At 38.6% G+C, this 25,876-nt stretch overlaps 1 protein-coding gene across 1 annotated transcript in view; it reads right to left on the bottom strand.

Moving 5' to 3' along the window:
- MTHFD1L (methylenetetrahydrofolate dehydrogenase (NADP+ dependent) 1 like) overlaps positions 1 to 25,876 on the bottom strand; it is a 193,368-nt gene that overhangs the window by 144,674 nt on the left and 22,818 nt on the right. Inside the window, exon 8 of the mRNA XM_036769181.1 lies at positions 6,991 to 7,102. Within this exon, the coding sequence (XP_036625076.1) occupies positions 6,991 to 7,102 (112 nt within the window). The remainder of the gene's footprint in view (positions 1 to 6,990; positions 7,103 to 25,876) is intronic.

The following is a 25,876-nucleotide window of genomic DNA, read 5'->3' on the forward strand; positions in this document are numbered from 1 at the left end:
GGGAACATAGTGAATGCTTAATAAATACATATATGTATATCCATGGATCTATACAAACATATCACTTACAAACATTATTAAAAGTCAACACATTAATATCCTTTAAGGCACCTTCCTTGAGTCTTTTCTGATGGAGGAAAGAATTCCCTCCTACGGCCATGCTCTGAATCAAGGATCATTTTCTTTGCTTTGGAACTATTATGCTCTTAAACTATCCATTTTGCTGACAGCACACTGGAAGAAACAGCAGCAAAGCACACGAAGTGTATGTTTTTACATCAGATTTCTTGAAGGCGTTAGACAGTCATTCCCCTCAGGTACTATGTGAAAATTAGCAGCCCTTCACTTTTATAAATCATCTTTAGGAAAAGGCCAGAAGTCTAGTTGGCTGGGTAGTTTTTCACCTCTAGAGATTTGGGCTCTAGGCCTCATCCACCCACTAGTGAGAAGAAATGTGCAGCTTCCATTATTGTCCTCATCTGTTTAAATCATAAAGCTGGGGATCGGGAGTGGAGGGCGCTGGAAGATACCCACAGCATGAAATTGTGCCCCTTTCTAACTTGTATTTCTTCTTCCTCTTCCCTTCCCTGTGATAGATACACTTTAAGCACTGGTAGCAGTGTGGAAAATCTTTCATGCTCTTATCCATATAATGTTTCATTTCTTTCAGTTTTTTTAGGCCTTTCCCTTCATGAACGCTCCAGGAATATGGAAATGTTTGCATTTATGTGTTTTATATATATGTACTATAATATAGCTAAGTGGATATTCTTAGCAAAAGAGATAAATCACCCCACAAACAATCCCATATATTATTAGGGCAATTAAGAGGTATTGTCTCAATTTTAAAAATGAATACAAAAGCTTTGAGTTGGGGAAATTCAACAGTTAACAAGATTAATATCTTACTTAGTCTTTCATCAAAGCAGTCAATCAATTAACAGAGTAAACACTAAGTGCCTACTATGCACCAGGTACTAATTATGCTAGATTTGGGGGGATACAAGGACAAAATTGATATAGTCCCTGTCCACAAGGAGCTTCCATTCTACCAAAGGAGATAACACATAGTCACCAGCATCTGGAAGAACTGTGCAGAAAAGTGCTGAAGGCAAATGGATTTCAAGAGTTGGAAGAGAAAGAGGATTACAAGCATGGGGATGGGGGGACAGCCAGTGCAGAGGCATGGAGAGATGAGATAAGAGTATCACGTGTGAGTAATAACAAGGGGGCCAGTGTAACTGGGTCAGGTCCAGATCTCTGGAGCTGTTGTATCACGCAGTCTTATAAAACAGGTCCACAAATTATTTTAAAAGATGATCTTTCATTTGAAATTCTTCTCATATTAACTGGACTTTTGGAAGGTTTTATTCCTTATTTAAGGATAACACATTGCAAGGTTTTTCCTGGAAACACAGACAGCTTTTACCCAGGTCACCAACTGATACTGGTTGTTTTGAGATCACCCAGGGAACTTTGCCAGCACAATAAATGAAGTGGGAGGGACCAAGTCAAATTTCTTTGTCCAACTGCCATCTCTGCTTCAGAGAAACACTTCAGTTTTTATTTGATTTGGCTGTGGGTGCTTTCCTTATCAAGAGAAAGAGAGTTAGGGTGAACACAGAATGAATCTCTTTTAGCCCAGGTCTGTTTCTGTATGGCCCATGTAATTCTGCAACATTTGTACAAAACTAGAAAAGACTAAAATGTAGGTGCTGGCCTCGTTAGTACAGAAAGGAGCTTTTTCATCTCTGATTAGGGAGATAGGACTAGGACACTAGTAATTGAGGGGATCAGTAAAGGCTTCAGTAAAGATGGCACTGGAACTGTGTCTTAAAGGAGAATAGTGGGGGGCAGCTAGGTGGCGCAGTGAGTAGAGCACTGGCCCTGGAGTCAGAAGGACCTGAGTTCAAATCCGACCTCAGACTCAGTGGAGTGTGGAAGGGACAGTAATGTTGAGGCGAGAAAAGTCAACAAATCAACAAGCATTAGGGTACTATGTCCCAGGCACTGTGCTAAGTTCTGGGGATATATAAATAAAAGTGAAAAAAAAAACCCCAAAAAACCAGTTCTTGTTATTCAAGAGTTCACAGTCTAACAGGAAACAACCAACATGCAAACAATTACATTCCAATAAGAAAGAGATAAAAGATAAATTGGAGATACTCTCAGAGGGAAGGAAGATTGAGGAATGGGGAGGACTTCTTTTAACTGAGGCTTGAAGGAAGCCAGGAAAGCTGAGATGAGGAGGGAGAGGTCCTAGGCATGGGGAAAAGCCAGGGATGGGGCCAGTGTCACTGGACAGCAGAGTATGGCAAGGGGAGTAAGGTCTAGCAAGACTGGAAAGGTAGGAGAGACAGCTTATGAAGACCTTTGGACTCCAAACAGGGGTCTTAGAGGTCACAGGGAGCAACTGGAGGTTACTGAGGAGGTGGGAGGCAGGGGATGATGATGACACTGGAGGGGAGGAGGAAACATGCACTTTAGAAAAGCCATTTTGGCAGAGAAGCATGGATTAGAGTAGTGAGTAGGGTAGAGTCTTAAGACAGAAAGAACCAGAAGACAATGAATGAGATGATAAAAACCAGTAATAGTATGATGGCAATGTCAGGAGAGAAGAGGGAATATAGGAAAGCTATTACGAAGGACAAAAGGACAGTATTTTTAAACTGATTGGATAAAGTTAGAGAGTGAGGAGTGGAAGAAGATACAAAGCTTGTGAGCTTTGTGACTGGGAGGATGGTGGTACCCTCCACAGTAATAGGGAAATTTGGAAGGTGGGGGAGGGTTTTGGGGAAAAGATAATGAGTTCAGTTTTGGACATGCTGTGTCTAAGATTCCCATGAGAACCCAGTTTGAGATATCAAATAGGCACCTGAAGACAGAACACTGGAGGTTGAGAGAGAGGTTAATGCTAGACAAATAGATCTGAGGATAATCAGCATGAAGAAGATGGTTAAATCCATGGGAGTTAAGGAGCTCTCAGAACAGAGGACTCAAAGACACCCAAAATTAGCAGGCACCACTTGGATGAAGATCCAGCAAAGGAGACTGAGGATTCCTTAAACATGTAGGATGAGAACCAGGAGAGACAAAAACCTAGAGAAGAGAGAGCACGAAGGAGAAAGAGGGTGATTAGCAGTGTCAAAGACCGCAGAGAGGAGAAGGATGAGGGCTGAAAAAAGGCCATTAGATTTGGCCATTAAGAGATCATTGGTAACTTTGGAGAGAGCAATTTCAGTTGAATGATGAGACTGGAAGCCAGGCTCCAGAGGTTAAGAAGAACCTACTCTCTCTGGGGGCCTTGTGCGTTAAATTGTTTTGTATAACTACTGTTCTTGTTATGTCTTCTCAATAATCTTTTCTAAAAAGCTGACAGAGAGGGGGGAGAGAGAGAGAAAGAGAGAGAGATCACTGGCACATTTGGAGAGAACCATTGTGTGATGACTTGGAAAGCCAAAGGTGAGGACTGAGAGCGTAGGAAGTGTAGACAGTGTGTATAGACAGCTTTTTTGAGGAGCTTGTCTGAGGGAGGAAAGAGAGATTGAGGACACCAGTTTGAGGGGATGCTACAAGTATTAGTGAAGGTTTTTTTTTTAAGTATGAGGGAGAGTTGGGCATGTTTAAAGGAATCAGTAGGAAAAAATACACTGAAGGCTAAAGAAATGGCATCACTTAGGATGCAGTCTGATGGAGAAGACAATTCTTGGCAACGAGATTTTCTTTAGTTAAAACCACAAAATAAATACTATCCTACGTCCCCTTAATTTCCTCAGAACTTTTTTCTTTCCTAAAATTCTCAGGTATTATTTTTAAACATCAAATGATATTCAGCTAATAAGAAGAAGGATCAATCCAGGAAGCTATTTTTATGATTTTGACAGAACAGCTATGAAGTGAAATATTTAAATTTTAAGGGCATAGTTATACATGCAATTGTTAGAGCTGGGAACAGCTTTTGCCTAAATCCCATATGCATGCTATATAGACAAAGAGAAGCGAGGATCAATGGTCAATGGTTTCTCTGAGTAACCAAAGACACCTCATGGAGACATTGAATGCCTTAAACATTTTTTTTAAAGGGAATGCCCCAGACAGGAGAAATCCACCCTGGCTAGTGAACAATGGAGGGGTAGACATTTAAAGGAGGGGGTAGGCTAAAAGTCTTCAGCTCCTCTTCTTGCTGAGAACTTGGCTTGATCATGATACTCAGCTACCTCCAGAAATCTGGACAGAGATAAACCATCTCTACCCAGAACCACTCTTGTTGGTTACCTCTTTCATGAGCTGGGTTCCCCTAAACTCCAATGGAGGAGTGAAAGGACAAGGGCCTATTCTCTCAGGGCAAAAATTTATCTATGTTAGCTTCTGTTTACACTCAAACAGAAGTAGGGCCTCCTAGTTGGGTGCTGAGGATTAGGGCAATCTCCCCTATCAGCCATGACCTTCAGAGACTGGCTGACTGATTGTAACAGTAATTAAGGTGGGATTTTTTGCTTCTGACCTTTAATGATTCTGGCCTTTGTTTGAATGGGGCAGATAAAGTGGGATGTTTTTGTATTTGATTTGTATCTGATGTGATACTAGGGGTGGGGAACTTTTCCATGCCTAGCCTGGGTGAGGTCAGGGCCCTTGGAGCCCTGAACAGGATATATAAGTGCAGCGGTTGGGCCAGCCATTGTAATGGGCTCCCCGACTGAACACTCAGATGTTGATAACTACGAATTGTATTTAGTCTGTAATTCAGGGTGCTGGTTTTTTCCCCTGAGCTAAGTAAATGATATTTGTATGCTGGATTAAAGTAATATTGTTAACCCTTTAACTTTGCTTTTTTTAGTAAAGCAGATCAAAAGGACTTGGGCTCGCAGTGAGGTGGTTGTTGTTGGTTTTATACCCTCAGAGTAGCTGCTAGCTGGATTGTTGAAACACTGATCTACAGGGGCTGGTCCCTGAAAAGGGAAATAAAAAGCCTGGATCCTAATTAATAATGGGTTATTAATGTAACAGAAAATGATCATTCCTCTCAGCCAAAAAGATAAAGCTACCGAAGTTAGCTGGCAAGGGTAGCAGAATATCAGCAGAATCCAATCTAGGATGCTGCTATACACTGGGATCTCTTGATTAAAAAGTTTGCTAATTTTGTAAAAAGTTTTTGTCCACCCAAATTTCATTTGACTTCAGCTTGTTTCAAGCCAATGAAACAGCAGACATCTATGACTCTGAGGGTCACTGTGTCCTCTGGGTCCACCTGCATGTACCTGAACTTTCACTGAATTGTCTACTTTGCCAACACCATTGTAGTGAGGTCACAACAAATTTCCTAAGTTTTAATTACAACATTTAAAAAATCATTCTTTTAATAGCTGATCACTAAATGCTTCAATTTCCCTGGTTTAAAATATAAATGTTTGGCTCATACTATAACAAACACATTGGCAAGATTCAACAAGCAAGGTGGAATGATTTTCAAATGTTCTAGGATACCAGCCATATAGGACTTTTCTTCTGAGATTAGTTATTCAATAAAATACCTCTACAGAATTACTTCATCATAAATCACCATATCCAATTTATTTTTTATGGAGGAAAAAAATGTAAAGATTAGAATGAAAATCCCATTATAGAACTCTTGTCTTCACCCAATCATATATTTATTAAAAAAAAAAAAACAACATTCTTCCTGGGATAGAGTTTGTAATTGCTGGCTGGAAGAAATTTGAATGCTTTTCTCTTTAACAAGAACCTGAAAAAAAATCTCTTCAGTTGTTTTGAGCGGCAAGAGAAGGAAATAATATTTTTCCTCAGTAACTCATTGAATATATTTCATACAGCTTAAAAACTGCTAAAGTTAAAATGTTACGCCTTTAAGTCTGGGATCATATTACATTATGATGGAACAGGACACTACTTCATTGTCATTAGATTTCCTTTTTTTCTGGTGTTAATTTCCCCTGTCATTTTTTTAAAAATTAAGTGCAAAAACATGTTAGGATATTGCTGAGCCTGAGGTACTTTTCTCACTAAATATGAAAAGTGAAAATTATAACCACAACATATTTCTGAATTTGAGTTTAACAGAAATCCACACCCACTTTAAAAAGCCCAAAAGGAAATTCAACGCAGTTATCCATTTGGGTCCAAGTGAACTTAAAATGAACTTTTAATGAGCAATCTATTAAGAGGATTCTGCAAAATATCTAAACTTTGATATCCCTAGATTATTTGTTTAATGGAAGTATTCAGATTAAAATTTAATCTTCCAGAGATGCCATTAAAAGCTAGGTCCTACAAAGGAAATTTGCACAAAGAAAGTACTGTTCAATTACCAAACTGCATATGCCATTTTCATAAACTCACAGGGACTTGAAAGGTTGAACAGACTTTCTTAATCTCATTGGGATTTTGAAAATTTCTGCAGATGCAAAAGCATTTCCTTAGCTCTAACACTGAAGAAAGCTGGAAATTATGTACCAGCAATAAATACAGAGAGGTAGAATGTAATAGCAAATAAAGAACTGATCACTGATGTAAGAAAGACCTGTATTCAAGTCCTATCTTTAATACAAGGCGGCTGTATGACCCTGGGAAAGTCAATCACCATTTGGCACTCCCAGCCATTCTCTGAGAATAAATATTGCAGGATTTCTTTCTATACTGTAAAAGGCAGCACAAAACATTTACCTTATTTATGATCCTATAAATGGTACAAATATGTTTGCTCTGGGTTATAAAAAAAGTTTCCTTTCTCTTTTATCTCACACAAGAAATAAGTTCTTGCTTACTTTGATTGGTAGAGACTGGAAGGTGATACAGGAGAGATGGAGAGACCTGGTTAAGTTGGCACTTTGGGATTCTACTCAGGAAAACCAAAATGTGGACGCTAGTGTGATATCATCAGAACTCTCATGAGTTTGCTCTCTGAATAAGCGAGGTTAATCTTTCTCATACTTTTCCTTAGCAAAGATTCCAAGAAAATGTGTTGAAGCTTACCTGAAAGAAAGTTGTGAGAACAATTGAGAATCGCAGTTCCTGGTGGTATCCAACTAAGTGGAATTTCATCTGGCTTAGGAGAGCCTATCACCACAATGTCAGCCTCATTAAGCTAAAAAGAAAATTAGGAAAATGAGATTTAATTAATGCTTTTCAAAAACATTCATTGTCACTACTCTAAGCATTACTCACATAGTTCTTGCTACTGAACTGTATGCTCCCAGGAAAGCTAGGATGATTTCTAAATTAACTTTCTAACTCCCTTAGGACTACATTTTACATAAATATTTGTTGAATCAAAATGAATGGAACAGCATATTGTATATAAGTCTATTGTAGCACAATGAAGATACTGTAATGGCAAACAGAGTGGGATGTTTTGTTGTCTTTTGTTTTGGAGTGCTTCTCAGCACTTAAGGCAATCAAGTGCTTTTGATGAGTCTTGTCTTTGTTTGTTTGAAATGTCAAAGCAATGTATATGATGTGGTGCTAGTGATTAAAGATCTTTCCCATATCCTTTTGCTAAGTAGATGCTAAGGCTTAGGTCTACACCCTTTTGCTAGGTAGGCACTAAGCTCAGGGCCCTCACCAGGGTATATATGCTCTGAGGTTGGCATTTTGCTTTGGGGGCACACTCATTGGAAGAGTGTTGGTAATGTGGCCAGATGAGACTCTAGGTAGGCCTTGGAGCCCCACAAGCTTTGAAAACCCAGATGTTGGTGCTTCTTTCTGGTAACTACGTATGTATTGCTATGGTCAGACAGAAGTCTGTAGGTTGATTTGTTTATATTTTCTCTGTAATTTCTGTTTGTATTTGCTCTGAAGTTCAGGGTGCTGACTTTTCCCCCTAAACTAAGTGAATGATATATGCATGTTTAGTTAAAGTGAGACTCTAAACCCCTTGAAGTTGCTTTTCTTTGAAAAAGCACATCAAAGAACCTGTGGTAGCAACCCTCCTGTGTGCTGGTGTTATTGGCCTTGCGCCACCATAGTAGCAGCAAGTGGCATTGTTGTTACAGATACACAAAGGAGAAGGGTGGTATAGGCAGGGCACAAAACTTGGAAACCCATATGAACACTTCTCCAATTTCCTGTTTCAAAAAGGGGAGGCACAGAAAGGGGGTGTTATCTCTCATTTCTTATAAATAGGCTTCTGAGCTTAATTTTGTGATAAGAAATTGGTAACCCATTCATTCTTATACATTGCAACCTATTTTATGCCATGGAATCCTCACCTTGTATCTGAGCATCATTATTATAAGGACTTTTTAGGAGTTCTTGTTTATAGCGGGAACTTGGCTAGATGATTGTCAAGCTCTCTTTCTGAGCTAGGTGATAAAGTAATCACTGTTGCTAAATACATTCATTATACTTAGTGATTCATCTTCCATGGACTGTGCAATGATTTGTAACTAGGCATTAGGCCTGAGAGACGGTTCTGCACTGATCTTAGAATCAATGGAGCCTAATTACCCCAATACATGGACCAAAGGAAAGAAATGATGAAGTTTTCGCAAATGCAAGAGACAGATCTGATGGCCAGCCCTGCCCTTCAGGCCTCTTTTGGGGGAGTTAAAATATGTGAGAACCTTCATGCTCTTCATTCTCACTTTTCATTCCCTGCTTGTCTTTATTTTCAACTCCCTCAGAAAACAGAGACAGAAAAAGCTGAAGGGAGAGAGGGGATGGGTAGAGCACCTTGTTTCTTTAATGATATAGCTGATATGTTCTTCACTTCTGTTTCTTCACTTCAGGATTTAGGAGTGCACCACTAAAACTTCAATTTATACCTTTCACTTATTCAAGGATTTGCACAGAGGCAAAAGGGGAAAACGGACAGGTGAACTTAAGACTGTGGGATAAGAACGGGGGTTGGCATTTTACGTATCAATGAGAACAGTTAGAAAGGAGCTTTTTCATAAAGTATGACTGCACTTCAGGATCTGAATGTAAAGAAAAAAGTTCTCCAAAATACCCTCAAGTAAAATATCAATGGAGTGTAATATTCTGGGGCATATTTTTGGGGAAATTCTTAGCATGGACCAGGAAAAAGAAGTGATGAAATGATGGCCGTACCTTGGGTTTGTAGCATACATTATGATTCTATTATTTCATTTTCTCCCTCTTCCTCCAGCCCCTAGACAATTAGAAGAATTATTTTCTAGGTTTTTGTAACACTACTACTCTCTCCTGGTTCTCCTCCTGCCTATGTGACCTCTCCTCAGTTTCCTTTGAAAGACCTTCATCCAGGTCATGCCTACTAACTATGGGTGTCCCACAGGACTCTGTTCTGGGTCTTCTTCTCTTATCCCCTAACATGTGGATCAGGGGTCCACAAACTATGGCCAAATCTAGCCAGATCCCTTTTCTGTAAGGCTCTTGAGCCATACCAAAAATGGTTTTTATGTTTTGAAATACAGTAAAACTTTATTTTAAAATGTAAAAACCACTCTTAGCTCACAGGCAAAAAGGGTTGTAGTTTGCTCACACTTGCTCTATATTAGTTCATGCAGTGATCTCATCAGCTCCTGTGGATCTAATTGTCATCTCTATGCTAATGATTCTCAAACCACTTATTTAGGCCTAACCTCTCTCCTGACCTCCAATCTTACATCTCCAATTCCTTATTGGACATCAAACTGGATAGTCCATAGACATGTCCCAAACTGAATTTGCTCTTCCCCCCAAAACCTTCCTCCCTTCTAACCTTCTCCATCAATGCCAAGGGTACTTCCATCCTCCCAGTTCTCTAGGCTTGCAACCCAAGGATAATCCTTGACTCCTTTCTATCTCTCACTCCCCTCCTACTCACCATATCCAATCTATTGCCCAGGCCTGTCAATCTGACTTTTGCAACATTGCTCAAATATACCCTGACTCTTTTCTGATGCTGCTCCCACCGTGGTACCCCCATCTCCTCACAATGGGGTATTGCAGTGGCCTACTGGTAGATATGCCTGCCTCAAGTGTCTCTCTATCCCAGTCCATTCTCCACTCAGCTATCAAAGTGAATTTCCTAAAGCACAGATCCTATTATATCAGTCACCTTAGTTGCGTGGCACAGTAGACACAGGGTTGGGCCTGGAGTCAGGAAGACTCATCTTCCTGAGTTCAAATCTGGCCTGAGACAATTACTAGCTATGTGACCCTGCGCAAGTCACTTAATCCTGTTTGCCTCAGTTTCCTCCTCAATAAAATGAGCTAGAGAAGGAAAAGACAAACCCCTCCAGTACCTTTGCCAAGAAAACCCTAAATGGGGTCACCAAGAGTCAGACATGACTGAAACGACTGAACAACAACAACAAAAGTAAAAAAATCCAGTGGTTTCCTTTCACCCCCCAGTAGCAAATATAAAATCCTCTGTTTGGCATTCAAAACCTTCCCACTCCACCCCCATTTTCCCAGACTTCTTAATCCTTCCCTCATACTCTGTAATCCAGATATAATGGCCTCCTTGCCATCTCCTGGTTCAGGATGTTCTCTGGCTGCTGGCCCATGCCTAAAATGTTCTCCCTCCTCATCTCTACATCCTGGCCTCCTTAGCTAAAATTCCACCTTTTATAGAAATCTTTTTTTTTGATCCTTCTTAAATCTAGTGCCTCCTTCTGTTGATTATTTCCAATTTATCCTGTATAAGCTTGTTTATACACTGCTGTCTTCCACGTTGTCTCTCCCATTAGACTATGATCTCTTTGAGAATAGAGACTGTCTTCTACCTTTGTGTTTTCGGAGCTTTACACAGTGCCAGGCACATAGTGGGACCTTAATGTTTATAGACTGCCTAAAATATATAAAATGATGAGATGATTACTTAATTCATCTGTAGAAGGAAACTGAAAAAGCAAAGTCCAATGTAAATAAAAGCGAGGATTAAAAACAAAAAGTAGCAACCCATGATTCCTCTCCTAGAAAACAGATTTGCTGAAGTATCTACACAAAGCCAATTAATCCCCTCTTTAAAAGTCAACATCCAGAGGGACTTGATCGGTTTGATAGTATGCAAGAGGGAAATACAAAACAAAATGTTTTAATATTGCTACAAGGGAGCAGCCTGATTAATCACACTATGAAAGGGCAAAAAAAAAAAAAACCCAAAAAAAACCAAACCAACTCAACAAGCACTCTTGTTTCTATAACTACAGGAGCACAAAACAGCAAAGCTGAATGGAAGACATGGAACACAGCATTTTCTGCAGTCCAATATTAACAGTAGTTGGGTCGGTTCAAATTGCACATGCTATCTGCAAGCTTTATCTAAAAAACAGCTGGACCTTTGGGTGATGTCACAGATGAGGAAAAATTTTCCAGTGGGTGGAGGGCTTTAAACATCTGCATTAAAAACGACAGCTCTCTCTTTACACACACACACACACCCCACCGTTAGAAGTTGGGTCACAGTGAAGGGCAAGCTTTCAGAAAGTTGTATAAAAAAGAATCAGCTATTCAGGAATTCAATGCTATGACAACCATTTCAGACAAGAGCCGCCAAAATGCAGTCCTTTAAATTTGTATGCAAGTCTACCAAGACTCAAATGTTCAATTTGAGAAAACGAAGGGCTACACATGGGTTCCCTCAGGTTCCTCAAGAAATTTTGTTTACTATGCATTGTGTCTCTGCTACAACCAGTACTTCTTATTACTTATAAATCACTTAAACATCAGCCTTACCTCCTTCTCAAACTCATAAACATGCACACTCCTAAATCAACAATGTTAATACACAAGAGGGGGACAGCTAATCCCCCAGTGCAAGAGAACAAACTATCTTCCTGTAGCGATAATCATAAGGCACAAGTCATAGTGTACTGGGGCAAGGGCAGGGAGAGATGCAGAGAGAAGCCAGGAGAGAAGGCAGAAAGTTGTACACTCAAATGAGTGAGCAATCCACTACAAAACCAGGAAAGTTTCCAGCGGGCTAGGAATCGAGATATATACCCAACCTCATTGTCTGTTTCTTTTCCCCATTCCCCAACAAAGAAGACCTATGCCAAGAAATGACTTAAGTCTGTTTCATAACTAAATAACTGATTTCTCCAATGAGATTAATACTTGGAATGAACCACCCATTCCCAGGATCAAAAAATATTAAAATGATAACAAGACCACAGATAACACTTGATGGTATGGAATCACCATACACTATGGATAGTCCAAAACCTATTCTCTAAGTGCTTAATTATGAAACTTTTGCCCATATCCCTCTTACTATATTAGGAAGACAGATTTTGAAAACATAAAATAAAAATTGAGTATGTTATCATTTTATGTTTTCTTTGGGGTTTCTTAATAGTTTTCATTTCTCCTTCTTAAAGAGAAGGCTAAGAGGAGGATGTGGGGAAAATATAATCAGAAGAATCTATGATAGAAATAACAAAAGGCATCAATATAATCTATTTTTAAAAACTGAACATGAAATACATGGACTAATTTCATTCATATATACACACACACATACATATATACACACATGTGTGTATATGTATATGTATGTATGTGTGTGTTTGTGGGTGTGTGTGTGTGTGTGTGTGTGTGTCACATAGAATGTTTTTTCTTAGTTCTTAGGACAGAAAAGACCAAAATGACACTTCTCCAAAAAGATCATTAAGGACTGGAGTTTGAACTCCCAGTGTGAAAACATTCTCCAACAATTCAAGGAGATAACTCTTTGGTAATTAATAGTCTTAAAGAATTACCTGGCACACAGAAACGGTTAAGTGACTTGTCCATATAGCTAGCACATGTCAAAAGTGGGACTTAAAACCACATCTTCCTGACTTTAAGGCTTTTTCTACTGTAAATAGAAGGAATTTTCAGCCTCTTAATTGCAAACTGTCACTCCATAAACAGTCTCAAATCATTCCTCTTTATAAAGTTTCATTTCCTTTCCTCTTCCTCTTCCCTGAACCTCATCCTGATTTTATATCAATTTTATATCAATACTTCCCTGGATCCATGATTACATCAGTGTGAGTATTACTTCTACCAGGACAAAATGGCAACCCATTCATCCCCGCCCATCCCGTGAGATTCCTAGCGTGGACATACACATTTATCATTGGCATCTTTTATACCTCTTCTTGTCTTAAAGTCATCCTTGGTACCATGCCATGTGTTTTGTTGTTGACTTATTTTTCAGTTGCATTCAATTCTTTGAGGCCCCATTTGGAGTTTTCTCAGTCAAGATACTGGAGTGGTTTGCCATTTTCCTTCTCCTCATTTTACAAATGAGGAAACTGAGGCAAACAGGGCTAAGTGACTTGCCCAGGGTCAAACAGCTAATAAGTGCTAGTCTTCTGAACTCCAGGCCCAGCATTCTATTCATTGCACACCTAGCTGCCCGTACTTGTACATCTACAATTTTGAATCTTCCAAAAATGTCTTTTTCCATGATTATTACTGGGAGAACAGTGATGTTCAATTCAATTTAATTTGGCAAGCATTTTTCAAATACCTCCGATGTCCCTATCAGTAAGCTAGGTACTAGAGATACAGACACCAGTTGTTTCTTATTCTCTCTGGAATCAAACACATAAACTACTCTTTGACATTTAAAGCCTTTTATAATCTGGACCCAATCTACCTGTTAAGCCTTATTAAGCACTCCCACCCCCCTCACCCCCCCGCACACATACTATAGCATTCCATCTCCCACCTATCTCCATATCTTTGCACAGACTCTCCTCCTCATCCCTGGAATGCCCTCCTCCACTTTTCCCTGAGAATCCATAGTTTTCTTCAAAGCTGAGCTAAAGAGCCACCTTCTACATGAATCCTTTCCTGGTCCTTCTAGCTGCTAATGGCCTAACTCCCCAAATTGTTTTGAATATAGGCATTTGTCTTCACCTCCTCTGGCCCTGTCAGACTATGAGCACCTCCAGGGTAGGAACCGTTCCCCTTACATCTTTTTACTCCCTAGTACCCAGCAAAGTGCCTAATGCTGCTTAATAAAAGCTTGTTGACTGAAACAAAAACCTAAATAGCCCATGACCTTGCACTGAAGTTTGATTATGTTTTCCATACAAGCTTGGGTTCTAAACTGTAGTCCTTGGCAACCATATCTCTAAGTCTGAAAAGGACATCAAATGTTTCTGGAAGTAGCTCTGGCTTCTTCAATTTTGGTGACTGGTTTACATTAGTTAAATTTCTCTGTGAAATGGCAATAAGTCAATGTCTTTACCTTCCTCCATCTCAATTTTCTAAATTAAAAGCTCATTTAAAGAGGCTGAGTTGGACCCATCCTAATGACATATAGTGGTATGTTTTTATCTTTTCCCTTTTCTCTGTGTGTTAAATACCTTTTCTCTGATATTGAAATGGCTCCCATTTTGTAAGTAGTCATTTCTTGTCTGTTAAAATGTAATCAATTTAATTTTTTGTGGCAGTATTTAGGGTTACCAATCTCTAGTGATTTCCAACTCCATTCTTAATGAGGATATTCATGATATAGAAGTGCTAGAATTATCAGTAACTGGCAAGCTTCTTTCATTTCTTAATCCTAAGCCAAAATTTGCAATTTTTTTTTTTTGCTGTTTCCTCATGTATCTATTTCTGCATTGAAATTATTACATACTAAGCTGTATGTTAATTTGGATGATCTTCTAAGTTTTCTGACTTTTTTTCATCCTTTGTAAGAGATGTTGGTATAAAAGTCCCAACTACCTTCAGGGTGATCACCTTTCCCATGGCTCATCATGAGCAACACAAGGAAAGTCAAGATGACCAGGTATTCTATGAAATGATGTTTCTTCTTATTGCCCTTAGTACACAATGAAATCGCCTCTGCCAGTTCCTTTATTTCCCTCTTTGAGTAGAGCCTGTGAACGACCTTTCTAATTATCTGCAACTTCTTTATGGCTGATGTACATATCCCAAATTCACAATACCTTCAAAACACTGCTCAAAGTGTTTCTCCTTAACTCCCAGAGCCAGTGCTACTGGTAGAAAAGGGGAGATGAGGCAGGAGAAATAGGCTCTGGGCCCCCCCGCCAAGAGTTCCAAATTGGAACAGAAAATGTTTTCTTGTGAGAACATTATAGAATTTAGGTTCATTACAGCATTATAGTTCAGCTATATCATGGGACTAGGAAATCTTCTGTGGGCTAGTCTGGGAAAACAATCACCATTTATTAAGTTTATTTCTCTGGGAAAATGTGTTTGGAGTTCCAAGCAATTGACTTACAAGTGAATTTTTGGAACATAATTTATATAATAAAATGGAGACTGTCCCAAATTAAGTTTAGACCAACATCTTATAATATATACCACAATAAGGTCAAAATGGATATATAGCCTGAGTATTAAGGGTTACACCACAAACTTAGGAAGGAAGGATACCATGCATAACCTTTCTTAGGTGAAGCTAGTGAGGGAGTTCTTAACCAAGCATGACAGAGACAATCGCCAAAAAAAAAAAAAAAAAAGAGCTCATTTTAATTACATGAAATTGAAAAGCTACTAGAATAAGGCAGTCACTGAGAAGTGAAAAAATTTTGCACTGAGCATCTTTAATAAGGGTCTGATAATTAAGATACATACAGAACTCACACAAATATGACAGTGCCATTTTCCTATAAATAAATGGTTCAAATTATATCAACAAACAGTTCTCAAAGAGCATCAAACTATTACCAGCCATGTGAAAGACTGTTCTAAACTACTAATAAGAGAAATACAAACCACAACCACTTCACACTCAGCTAACTGCCAAAAGTCACAAAAGATGGGAGCAGTCAATGTCAGAGGGGTTATGGAAAGACTCAAACACTAACACAATGTCAAGGGGGCTGTGGATTCATCCAGTCATTCTTGACAGCAGTTTGAGATTATGCTAAGAAGAGAGCTAAAATACCCATGCCCTTTGACACAGAGATCTCAATGGTAGGCACATACCCAAAGGCAGGAAGAAAGGTCCTAAAAAACACTGACATTTTTGTTAAATATATTGTGGCACATGCATGTTATAGAATATGACTGTACCCTAACATGAATAGAGAAACATGGGAGGATTTATATGAACTGATGCAAAGTGAAGTAGGCAAAACCAAGGAAATTATATAGATGAGGATTATAGTAAAATAAGCAGAAGATAGATAAAAATGAACCTGATAGCTAGCTTATTAAAATAACCAAGAAAATATGCTGCCTTCTCTTTAGTGTGGAGGTAGAGGCCTATGGGTGCAGAACATTGTATATACTGTTAGATTAAGTTGATATATTTGTTAGTTCTGCCCAACTATTTTATTTCTTTGTAGGGGAGTAGAAGAAATATATTTGAAAATGAAAGTGACAGAGCAAAATTAATAAAATTAATTTTTTAAACAACTGGGAGATTGTATTATTTATGTTTATATCAATTCCATGTTACACTATAACCTACAGGATGGAGATCTTGTTTTTATTTTCTATAGAAATATAAAATCATTATTTTTTGGAAGAGAATCAATGTAAAAATTCATTAAAGGAAGAAATAAAGTCAAGCTACTTTCACTAAGATATTACACAAGATTTTGGCAAGATAATTGAACTTTTCAGCAAATGGTATTCCCCCACTTCATAAACACTCAGTCAATGATTCAGTGATCTCACTTCAGGAGAATTTTTTCTGCCTTTCAGAAACTGGGTGTATTTGTTATCCCTTTTCTCATTTGTTATCAGAAGAAGAGATTATTAGCTTTTAAAATGAAAAGCATATCTTAATGTTATGTCATAAATTATATCTACTACAAGCCAAATGGATTCAGGGGGAATTGTGATTATGACATAAGTCTACCAAACTTTCTCCCCTAGGATTGTAAATGACCTTTAACTAAATACTCCCAAGGTCACCTCTTACTTCATCATTCAGCTTATTTACTACTCAATATAAGAGAATATCAAAGATATTCATCTGAGCCTAAAATGAGTGCACAGAGCCTTTGAGCGAAAATGGAGTGAATTCCTGTGAGAGTAGACAGAATACACTGTAATTACAACAGAAAATTCAAGAAAAATGCAACTAGAAATATTGTAAAGGAAACATTACATTGCTATTTGTTTAAAATGATTTTCCTCCATGGGGGAAAAATTTACAAAATGGGTGAGAGTGCGAATGGGTCTGTTTTAATATAAATCAATAGATTAGAAGCAGAAAAAGGACCCCCCCCCCAAAAAAAAACCAGAAAAATCTGAAGTTATGGTTCAGAGCACAAGTCAGCACATGTTACATGGAGACACAAGAGGGCCAGCAATTTATGTTTGTACTATTAATCACATACTTTAATATGTACGTCATGTTCAAGTTAATGTGAATTAAAATATGGTTATGGGTATCTCCTCGTATCTCCTGCCATTTGGGTTTTTTATTTCTGAACCTCTCGTTATATTAACAGGCTTCTCCATGTCGTGTCCTTTGAGATTTTAAAAGCATTCTCTGGTAAATAAAGCGATCAGAAAGGAGTCCACAGCAGCCCATAAGGTGTAAAGATGAGAAGAATAAAAAAGATTTGGTCCTTCATATGATGATGATGCAAAAGACACATTGTGATGTTGGGTCCTGCCTGCTATGGATGGAGGGGGTTGGGTGGGCAATAATGAATTCTTTGGTGGGTAGGTAGATACTCTCTTGATATGTATTGTCTTTTTGGGGGACTTTTTTCCCCATTGTAAGCCTGGATTCAAGTGAAGCAAAACTTAGAAATAGGAGAAAAGGCAAGAGATTAATGAAATACCATGTAATACAGATGTGTCTGCAGCAAAAATTGAAGGCTCAGATAAAAAATACCCATTGGCCCCAGGAAGAATATGTCTTAGGATCACAGAATCATAGATTGAGCTGGAAAGGACCTTGGAGGTTCATCCAATGAGAGAGGAGTTCAGGAGTTCAGGCTTAGCAGATATCAGGGAACCTTCTGCTGGGAACAGACATGAGGGAAAACCTGGCTTGATCTTTCTACAGCTTCTGACACTGTCAATCATCTTCTCCTCCTTCATAATCTCTTCTCTCTAGGTTTCCATGACACCACTGTTCCCTGATTCTAGCTGTCCGACCCCTGCTCAGTCGCCTCTGCTAGATTTCCATCCAGGTGGTTCTTGCAAACTGTGAAGGTCTCCCAGGGCTCTCTCCTGGACCCTCTTTTCTTTTTCCCTCTATGCTATTTAACATCTCTTTAGCTGCGATGAATTCAATTATCTCTATACAGATGATTCTAAGATTTATTTATTTAACTCTAACTTCCAGACATCCTGGACTTACAAACTCACATCTCCAACTGCCTAACAGTTTGAATTGTAGACATCTTAAAGCCAATATGTCCTAAATAGAATTCATTATCGCCCTTCCTCTCCATTCCTTTCCCATTCCAAATTTCCCAATTAGTGTCCAGAGCACCACATCCTCCCAAATGTCCAGGCTTGCAACCTAAACATCATCAACCTATTCTCTCTCACCTCCCCATAAGCAATCTGATGCCAAGGCCATTGGTTTACCTTCATTACATTTCTTGCACATACTCCCTTCTCTCTGACACCACAAATAATGCTGGCAAAGGACCTTATCAGGTCATAACTAGACTCTTAAAATAGTCTGCTGGTTGGCTTCTTTTGTTTTAAGACTCTTCCTTATTTCAAGCCATCCTCTTCTCAGCTATCAGTGATCTTCCTAATGCACAGTAAACAGTGGCTCCCTATCACCTTGAAGGTCCAGTAGAAAATCCTGCTTGGCATTCAAAGCCCTTAACCCAGCCCCCTCCTATCTTTCTAGTCATCTTACACTTTGCCATTTGCGATTCCCTCAAATACTCTGTAATCTAGTGACACGGTCTATCTCCTGGTTCTTTGCACAAAACACTCCATGTCCTATCTCTGGCCATTTTCCTTGGCCATTCCCTAAATGAGGAAAGTCAGCTTGCCTAAAAGCTAGATAAATGTTTTTACTTTCATTCCTTCTTTCACAGAGACTACAACTTTTTGCTAGCTATCCAACTTATGCAACATTTTCCTTAGCTGTTTATTGGGGCTAGTTTTAAATAACCCAGTACTAGGAATAGAATTTAAGTAGAGGAGGGTTAGGCTATCTCAAACCCCTCTGACTAAACAACTCTCCACAGTTTGAAAAAGTGCCATTTCTGCCGACTCTGGACATGTGAATGGTCAGATTCTCTGTGATGGGATGAAAGAACATGGGCGTTGGGAGTCTGGAGATCTGAATGAAAATTCTGTCTGTGCCACTTAACCAGCTGTGTGACCTCAAACAAAAAAATTTGTATCTCTAGACCTCAGGTTTCTCATCTATAAAGAGAGGGGATTGGACTAGATGATCTCCAAGATGCCTTTCAGCTCTAAAACCCCTTCCTAGAGATTTAGCTATGATTGTTCCTCCTCATTTCCAGTAAAGTAGAAGGCTAGGATCCAAGTGAAGGAAAAGGTGGAGGGTGGAAACAAATATCCTTTTAGTGACATATCTGACAGAATCAGGAAATATAAAATGGTAGTTTACCAGCAGCATCTTTACTACTCAACTTAAGCAACTTTCATGGTTTAGGAAAGTTCAGATAATAAAAATACTAGCTGACATTTATAGAGCATCTTTCAGCTTACAAGGTCCTTTACATCTGTTCTCTCACTTGCCCTGCAAGGGCTGCAGTAGAAATACTGGACTCGGAACCAGAAGATCTGGTTCTTATCCTGGCTCGGACACACCAGCTTGCCACTCAACTTCTGGGAACCTCCATTTCCTCATTTGGAAGGCAGAGACTACAATACTTGTACTGTATGTATATCACAGAGTTGTTGATGTGGGGAAAGTGCTTCCTAAATCTTAAGGCATTTCATAAATATGAGTTATTACTATATGGTAAGAGAATTTTAGTATTGCCACCATTTCCTTGAGACAGCAAAGTCACACTGCTAGCCAGAGCTTGCAGAATTCAGCTGAGGCATCAAGCTGTAGCTCAGATGATTAACTGGTAAGTGACAGAAGAATTTCTGGCTCAGCTTTATCACCTCTATTTACTTATTTACGGTGAGCATTTCTGCTCACTAGCTATAGTTCTAGTGTTCACGGTAAGTCTGGAAATTCCAGTATTAAATCCTCTAAAATCTTCATTTAAAATAGGGATTATTTCATTCTTTTTATTTGTATCCCAGGTGCCTATCACAATGACTGGCATATAATAGGCATTTAATAAATGCTTGTTGCTTGACAGTCAACTCTTACTTAAATATTAATAGGATAGGCAATACATTAATTTCACAATTTGAGATACAAAGTTTGAACCTAAGAAAGGCTTTCTAATTTGGTCTCCCACCACCAATTTCTAGCATAGCACTCTTACAGCAGAGGCACTAGGTAAATATTTATTGAATGGCATCTATTTTTTACAAGGGGTGGTCTTTATCCAACTTAGTCCAAAACCTAGGTCATGAAAGTTGATTGAGCTAGTCCAAGAGGAAGATTAGACCCAATCACAAAGCCCCACCAATATGGCTATGTTACATGTTGGTTCTCAGCCATTCCCTGTAACCTTAGTACTCTCCCTTTCGCTGCATACAGAAGAGGTGACTCATCTCAGGTCTCATTGTGAGGTAAGTGAACACACTTAATATATAGTGATATAACTAGATGTCATGAAGTCGCCATCTCCATGACCCATCCATCAGGCTAGTTTTTAACATCTGACATGTAGCACTACATAACCATCATAAGAGTTTAATAAGAAATGCAAGGAAAACATGGCGTCTCCATACTTGGCCTCTATTCTCTATCATCTATCTTGTTGCTGTAGAGACTCCAGATTTTTTTTAATGGAAATTTAACGACTGGAAATGTCTTCTCCTAGACAAGTCTAGTGTTAACTTTAAAAGCACTCTTTTGATAAATAAAATTACCACATGGTTCACTGGAATACCTAAAGTTAATGGGAAAGGAATGTCACAGTGATGATAGCTACAATCACTCAAAGAACCCCCTAAATCACCTTTAGAACTCTGTTCTAACCACATCACAATTAGAATCGGGTCTCCAGATCCACTCTTTTGTTGAATGTATGCGAAGGACCTAATTTATTTTTACTTCATGTTGATATACCTCACATGTGAAATCAGTCTTTTCTGAGGGCTTGTGGTTTGGGAAAACCAGAAACAAAACCCACTGGAGCAGAGTAAAACAAACAGCCCTCTGTTTTCTGGCTTATTTCTTCTACACACAGTTGGGATTTACCTGATTTGTCACAGCTGGAAGGCCTTTAAAATATGACTTTCCAGCTGTGCCTTAGATTATAGCCTTAAACCTATCACACAAGAGAATGGGTGTGTCTACTACAATCCCTCTACCCGGCAGTGCCACCACGTCATGGATATCTGTATGTTTGGCAGTAGGCTGCTTTACAAGCAGTGTGTATAGCACAGTCTATAGTATTTGGGACTGGGGTAGATCCATTTTTGGGGAGTGGGGGTGGAGGAGGGCTTCTTTTAAAGTCCAGGTCAGCCCTGGTGTCCCCGAATGTGGTTTAGTTTTGGGGCCCACCCAGTTACTCTAACATAGGTTGTAAGAGTTCTAGAGACCAGGAAAAGGGTGTAAGAGATTCCTCAGACCTCCAGGCCTAGATTGGGGCCAGGGCTTTTGCTTTAGAACAACCAATCGGCATTTTTCAGCATAAGGCTGAATTGGACACATGCCCAGGCGTCCCCCTTCCCCACTCTGGGAAATATATGTTGAATACACTCCCTTCCCCCTACTTTGGAAATTACATGCTGAATGCATAACACACTAGGAAGATCATAGGAAGTAAGTACTCTGGAACCAAGCCTTAAACTCGGCTCTTAATTCTCCTTGATAATAACTGATGCTATTCCACAATGCTGTTGTGTTCACTTATCCATAAAACCTGAAATACGCAAGTCACAATTCCCACTACTGCTACATTGGGGATCATACAGATCATTACACTCTATTTTTTAAAAAAGTAAAATACTTTAAATTATAAGCTCCCAGAACACAGGGCTCACAACTGAGAACAAACACTGTGATGTGTTTAAGATGAAGTTTTCCACTTGAATGACATTCCCTAAACACAGGACCACACAGAAGCTGGCCTGCTACCTCCCTAACACCACTAGTAAAAAAGAATCCTACAAAAGTCAACATAATTTGATGAACTGAGAGAGGGCCTTCCCTGCTTATTCACTTAAAATTTTGAATACCTGCTAGTTCATCAGTAGAAAAAACTGGCCTATATTCTCAGTGCCACTAAACTCTATACAGGGACCCCTGTGGGTCACATATTGATTTAGAAAACCACACATTTACATTATCTATGTCATACTGTATTTTTATCTTGTTAAATATTTTCCAATTGGGGTTATCAAGTCTGACACCGCTGGCATAAATTTGGAGTTAAGAAGAACCGAGTTCAAATCCAGCTTTTCAACCATTTACCAGCTGTGTGATCCTGGGCAAGTCACTTAAATTCTCCCAGCCTCAGTTTCCTCATCTGTGAACCAGGGATAGTAACTATCTTCCAGGGTTGCGGTAAGGATCAGATGAGGTCATTTATGTAAAGCACTTTGCAAACCTTTAAGTAACTGTATAAAATATTAGCTATTTATTATTACTGAATAAAAGAAGAAGTTTGCTTAACAATAATCTCTTTTTCATATACATGACATTCAAGAGAAATTCAGAGGGTTTCCTTTTTGGCACCAAGCCCAATTTCCCAAACTTACTTGACTGGGCATGTTTTAGGAAGCATTTCCTGTATGTGAGGCACTGTGCTAAGCACTTTTACACCAATTGTTCGTTAAAAAAATATTTGGGTGCAAAAGTCATAACTCCCTTCTCTTTCCTCCCCTCCCCCAAATTCAAGCCACACATGAAATTCCTGATGAAATTTCCCACAGTTGTGCCTAGCACTGAGCCAGCTACAAATAACCACTTATTAAATGTGGTTTGGGATCTCTCCCAACTCTCATTGTACCTATATTACCTTCAGCCTAATGATGCTTTCCCCAACTTCCACTAGCCAAAAAGTCACTTTAAAAAAAACAAGCTAAGTGGACTAATTAAAATTTCTCAATCTCTCCTTTAGAACCATGCATGAGCAGGGGTTTTTAAATTGGCATCTGGGAACTTGTTTCTAAAAAAAAAAAAATTACTTAACTGTATTTAAATGTAATTGGCTTCCTTTGTAATGTTACGTATTTATTTTTTATGTGTTTAAAAACATTATTCAGAGAAGGGGCCAAAGGCTTCACCAAATTCCTAATACAGAAGTATATACACTTACTATATATATATATATATATATATATATATACACACTTACTATATAAAGTGTGGCCTTGCCTATAGCCTTTAGGGAGCTAGGTCTGTGGCTGAACGTGATTTTGTCTGTTGCACCCTCCCATCAAAAGCTATGAATCTAAATTCCAGAGGAACTAATCCTACAAGTAAATGGCCATTAGACGGAGACTGATATATTTTGTTTAAGATGAAGTACTGCCAGATTCAAGACTACCTAAAAACAGTCATGGCCTCTGCTTCCTGCATACCTTTTTGCAATCTGACAAAGATGCTGTACTTGAAGGCACAAAACCCGGGTTTGATTGCCCTCAGGGAAGTCACTGGTCCTTTCTAGGCCTATTTCCTCACCTATAGAAAACGGAGTAAGAACACTAACACCACAATTTTGCAGGACTACTGCAAAGAACGCACTCTAAACCTGCATAAATGTGATTATTATTCCGAAAATTATCACTCTGGTAGAAATATAAGAGACTAGGGATAGGGTGTCAAAAATGACAAGAAAGGAAGAGGAAAAAGATGTCCCGAACTCATGAATGGTATAAAAAAGATTTGACTTCACATTGTGCAAACTGCTTAAGTCACAGCTAAAAAAGGCCTATGTTCTTGGGTTTTGGCAGATTAGTCTGAACAAGTAAAGAGGCCAAGGAGAGGAAACCGTAAGTGAGAGCCAAAATGAAATTCTGAAGGCAAATGTGTGGAACCTCAGACCTTTTTTTGGCAGTAAAAAGTATGAGAGATTGCTATAGGAAGTAATGACAGGGGTGGTGGTTGGCATGTATGGGATTCGTGACACCCTAGATGTAAGAACCATGGATGCTCAGGCCACAAGTGTTTCCTATATTAGCTCTTGATGAGAATATGTGTATGTATCTCCAGATACACATGCTTCCTATAAAAAAGTCTCAAATTGCTTATTTTGAAAAAATTAAGATGTTGGGGAGAGATCTTTTTAAAAATAGAAAGTGACAATGACTTTCTTTATTCATTATGAAGATTCAATTAAAAATAAAAGATCAGGGGAAAGGGACTGGTGTACAAAGTAAAAAGGACTTCTTAAAATGCCATATTGTTTCAAAAATAAAAATCAGACAGCAAAAGCATCTGCAGCAGCTGTGAAAGCATTCAGTTGCCAATGGAGGTATTTTCTCTTCTCACCACAGATGTTCAGCTCAAGGCATACTGTGTTTTCCTTTTTCACCCAGCTTCTGGACCCGAAATACTTAGCTCTGAAATAGGATGGGATGCATCTGAATTTTCTTGAATTGGCTGCCACCTTGTGGAAATCTCTGGAAAAGTAGCTTGACACTTCATTCAAGTTCAAAAATCAGAGACAGCTTTTATGACAATGTAATTACAGACCATCCTGCAAACTGGCCATCTTCACCAGCTCTTAGAGCTAGAAGGGACCTCAGAGGCCATCTAGCCTAAGGGTTCTTAGAGTGGGTCCACAGACCCCCCAAAAAATCTATTAACAGATTTCAGATTGGGCAGCTAAGTGCTGCCCACGGGATAGAGTGCCTGGACTGGAATCAAGAAGACTCATCTTCCTCAATTCAAAGGGCTCAGACACTTCCTAGCTGTGTGACCCTAGGCAAGTCATTTCACTGTTTGCCTCAGTTTCCACATCTGTAAAATGGGCTAGAGAAGGAAATGGCAAACTACTCTAGTACTTTGCCAAGAAAACCCCAAATAGGGTCATCATTGATGAACAACTGAACAACCGATTTCATAAGTCCTTGAACTTGGCTAGATGGGAGAAAAAAATATTTATTTTCACTACCTCTAACAGAAATTTAACTTCCCCTTCAATTAGGAAGATAGGCAGCAAACCACAGTAGTATTGGTTGTCCTCATGACTTTGTCACTGATAGAAATCCCAGATATTTCCACATTCACATCGGTTGTTGCAGGTATCTTGAAATAGTTATATGCTCATAAATTTTAAAATTAATTTAAATTTAATAAATTTAACATAAAATAAATATATATTTATATTTGATTTAATCATATTTAAAACTTTAAAAATATTTAATTAAAAATAAGTTTAATGAATTAATAAACTATTAGACCCTAAGTTCCTATATTTTAAAATGCATTGTTTTGTTATTTAATGAAATAAAAACCTGTATCACTAGATAAAATGATTTTAAAAGTATTTATAACTATTTTGATATAAATAAAATATATTTTATAGCTATTTCAATACAATTGAAATGTGTAACTATTTTATAATCCTATACATTTTATTTTAAGCATTTAAAAGTATTTTTCTGAGAAGGGGTCCACCTGTGGCTTCACTAGACTGTTAAAGCAGTCCAGGTCACAAATTAGTTAAGAAATCCTAGACTTAGCCCAACTTTTAATTCAGTCCAACTGAGCCAGAATCTTCTTTACATGACATGGTCATATACCACCCTCACATATTTTAGACAGGGATTGTGCCAAACTTTAGTAAGGATCCCAAGAGTACGAATAATGATTAAATCAGATAATTTCATCATTCCAAAAATGTATTCGAAGTACAAGTTATGCTCTTCAGTTTTCACATGACAGGGTAAACTTTTTACTTGGAAAATGAGGTATGGGGGGAACTAATATACTACTTAG

The sequence above is a fragment of the Trichosurus vulpecula genome, chromosome 7 (assembly GCF_011100635.1).
Source record: "Trichosurus vulpecula isolate mTriVul1 chromosome 7, mTriVul1.pri, whole genome shotgun sequence".
Taxonomy (NCBI): Eukaryota; Metazoa; Chordata; class Mammalia; order Diprotodontia; family Phalangeridae; genus Trichosurus; species Trichosurus vulpecula.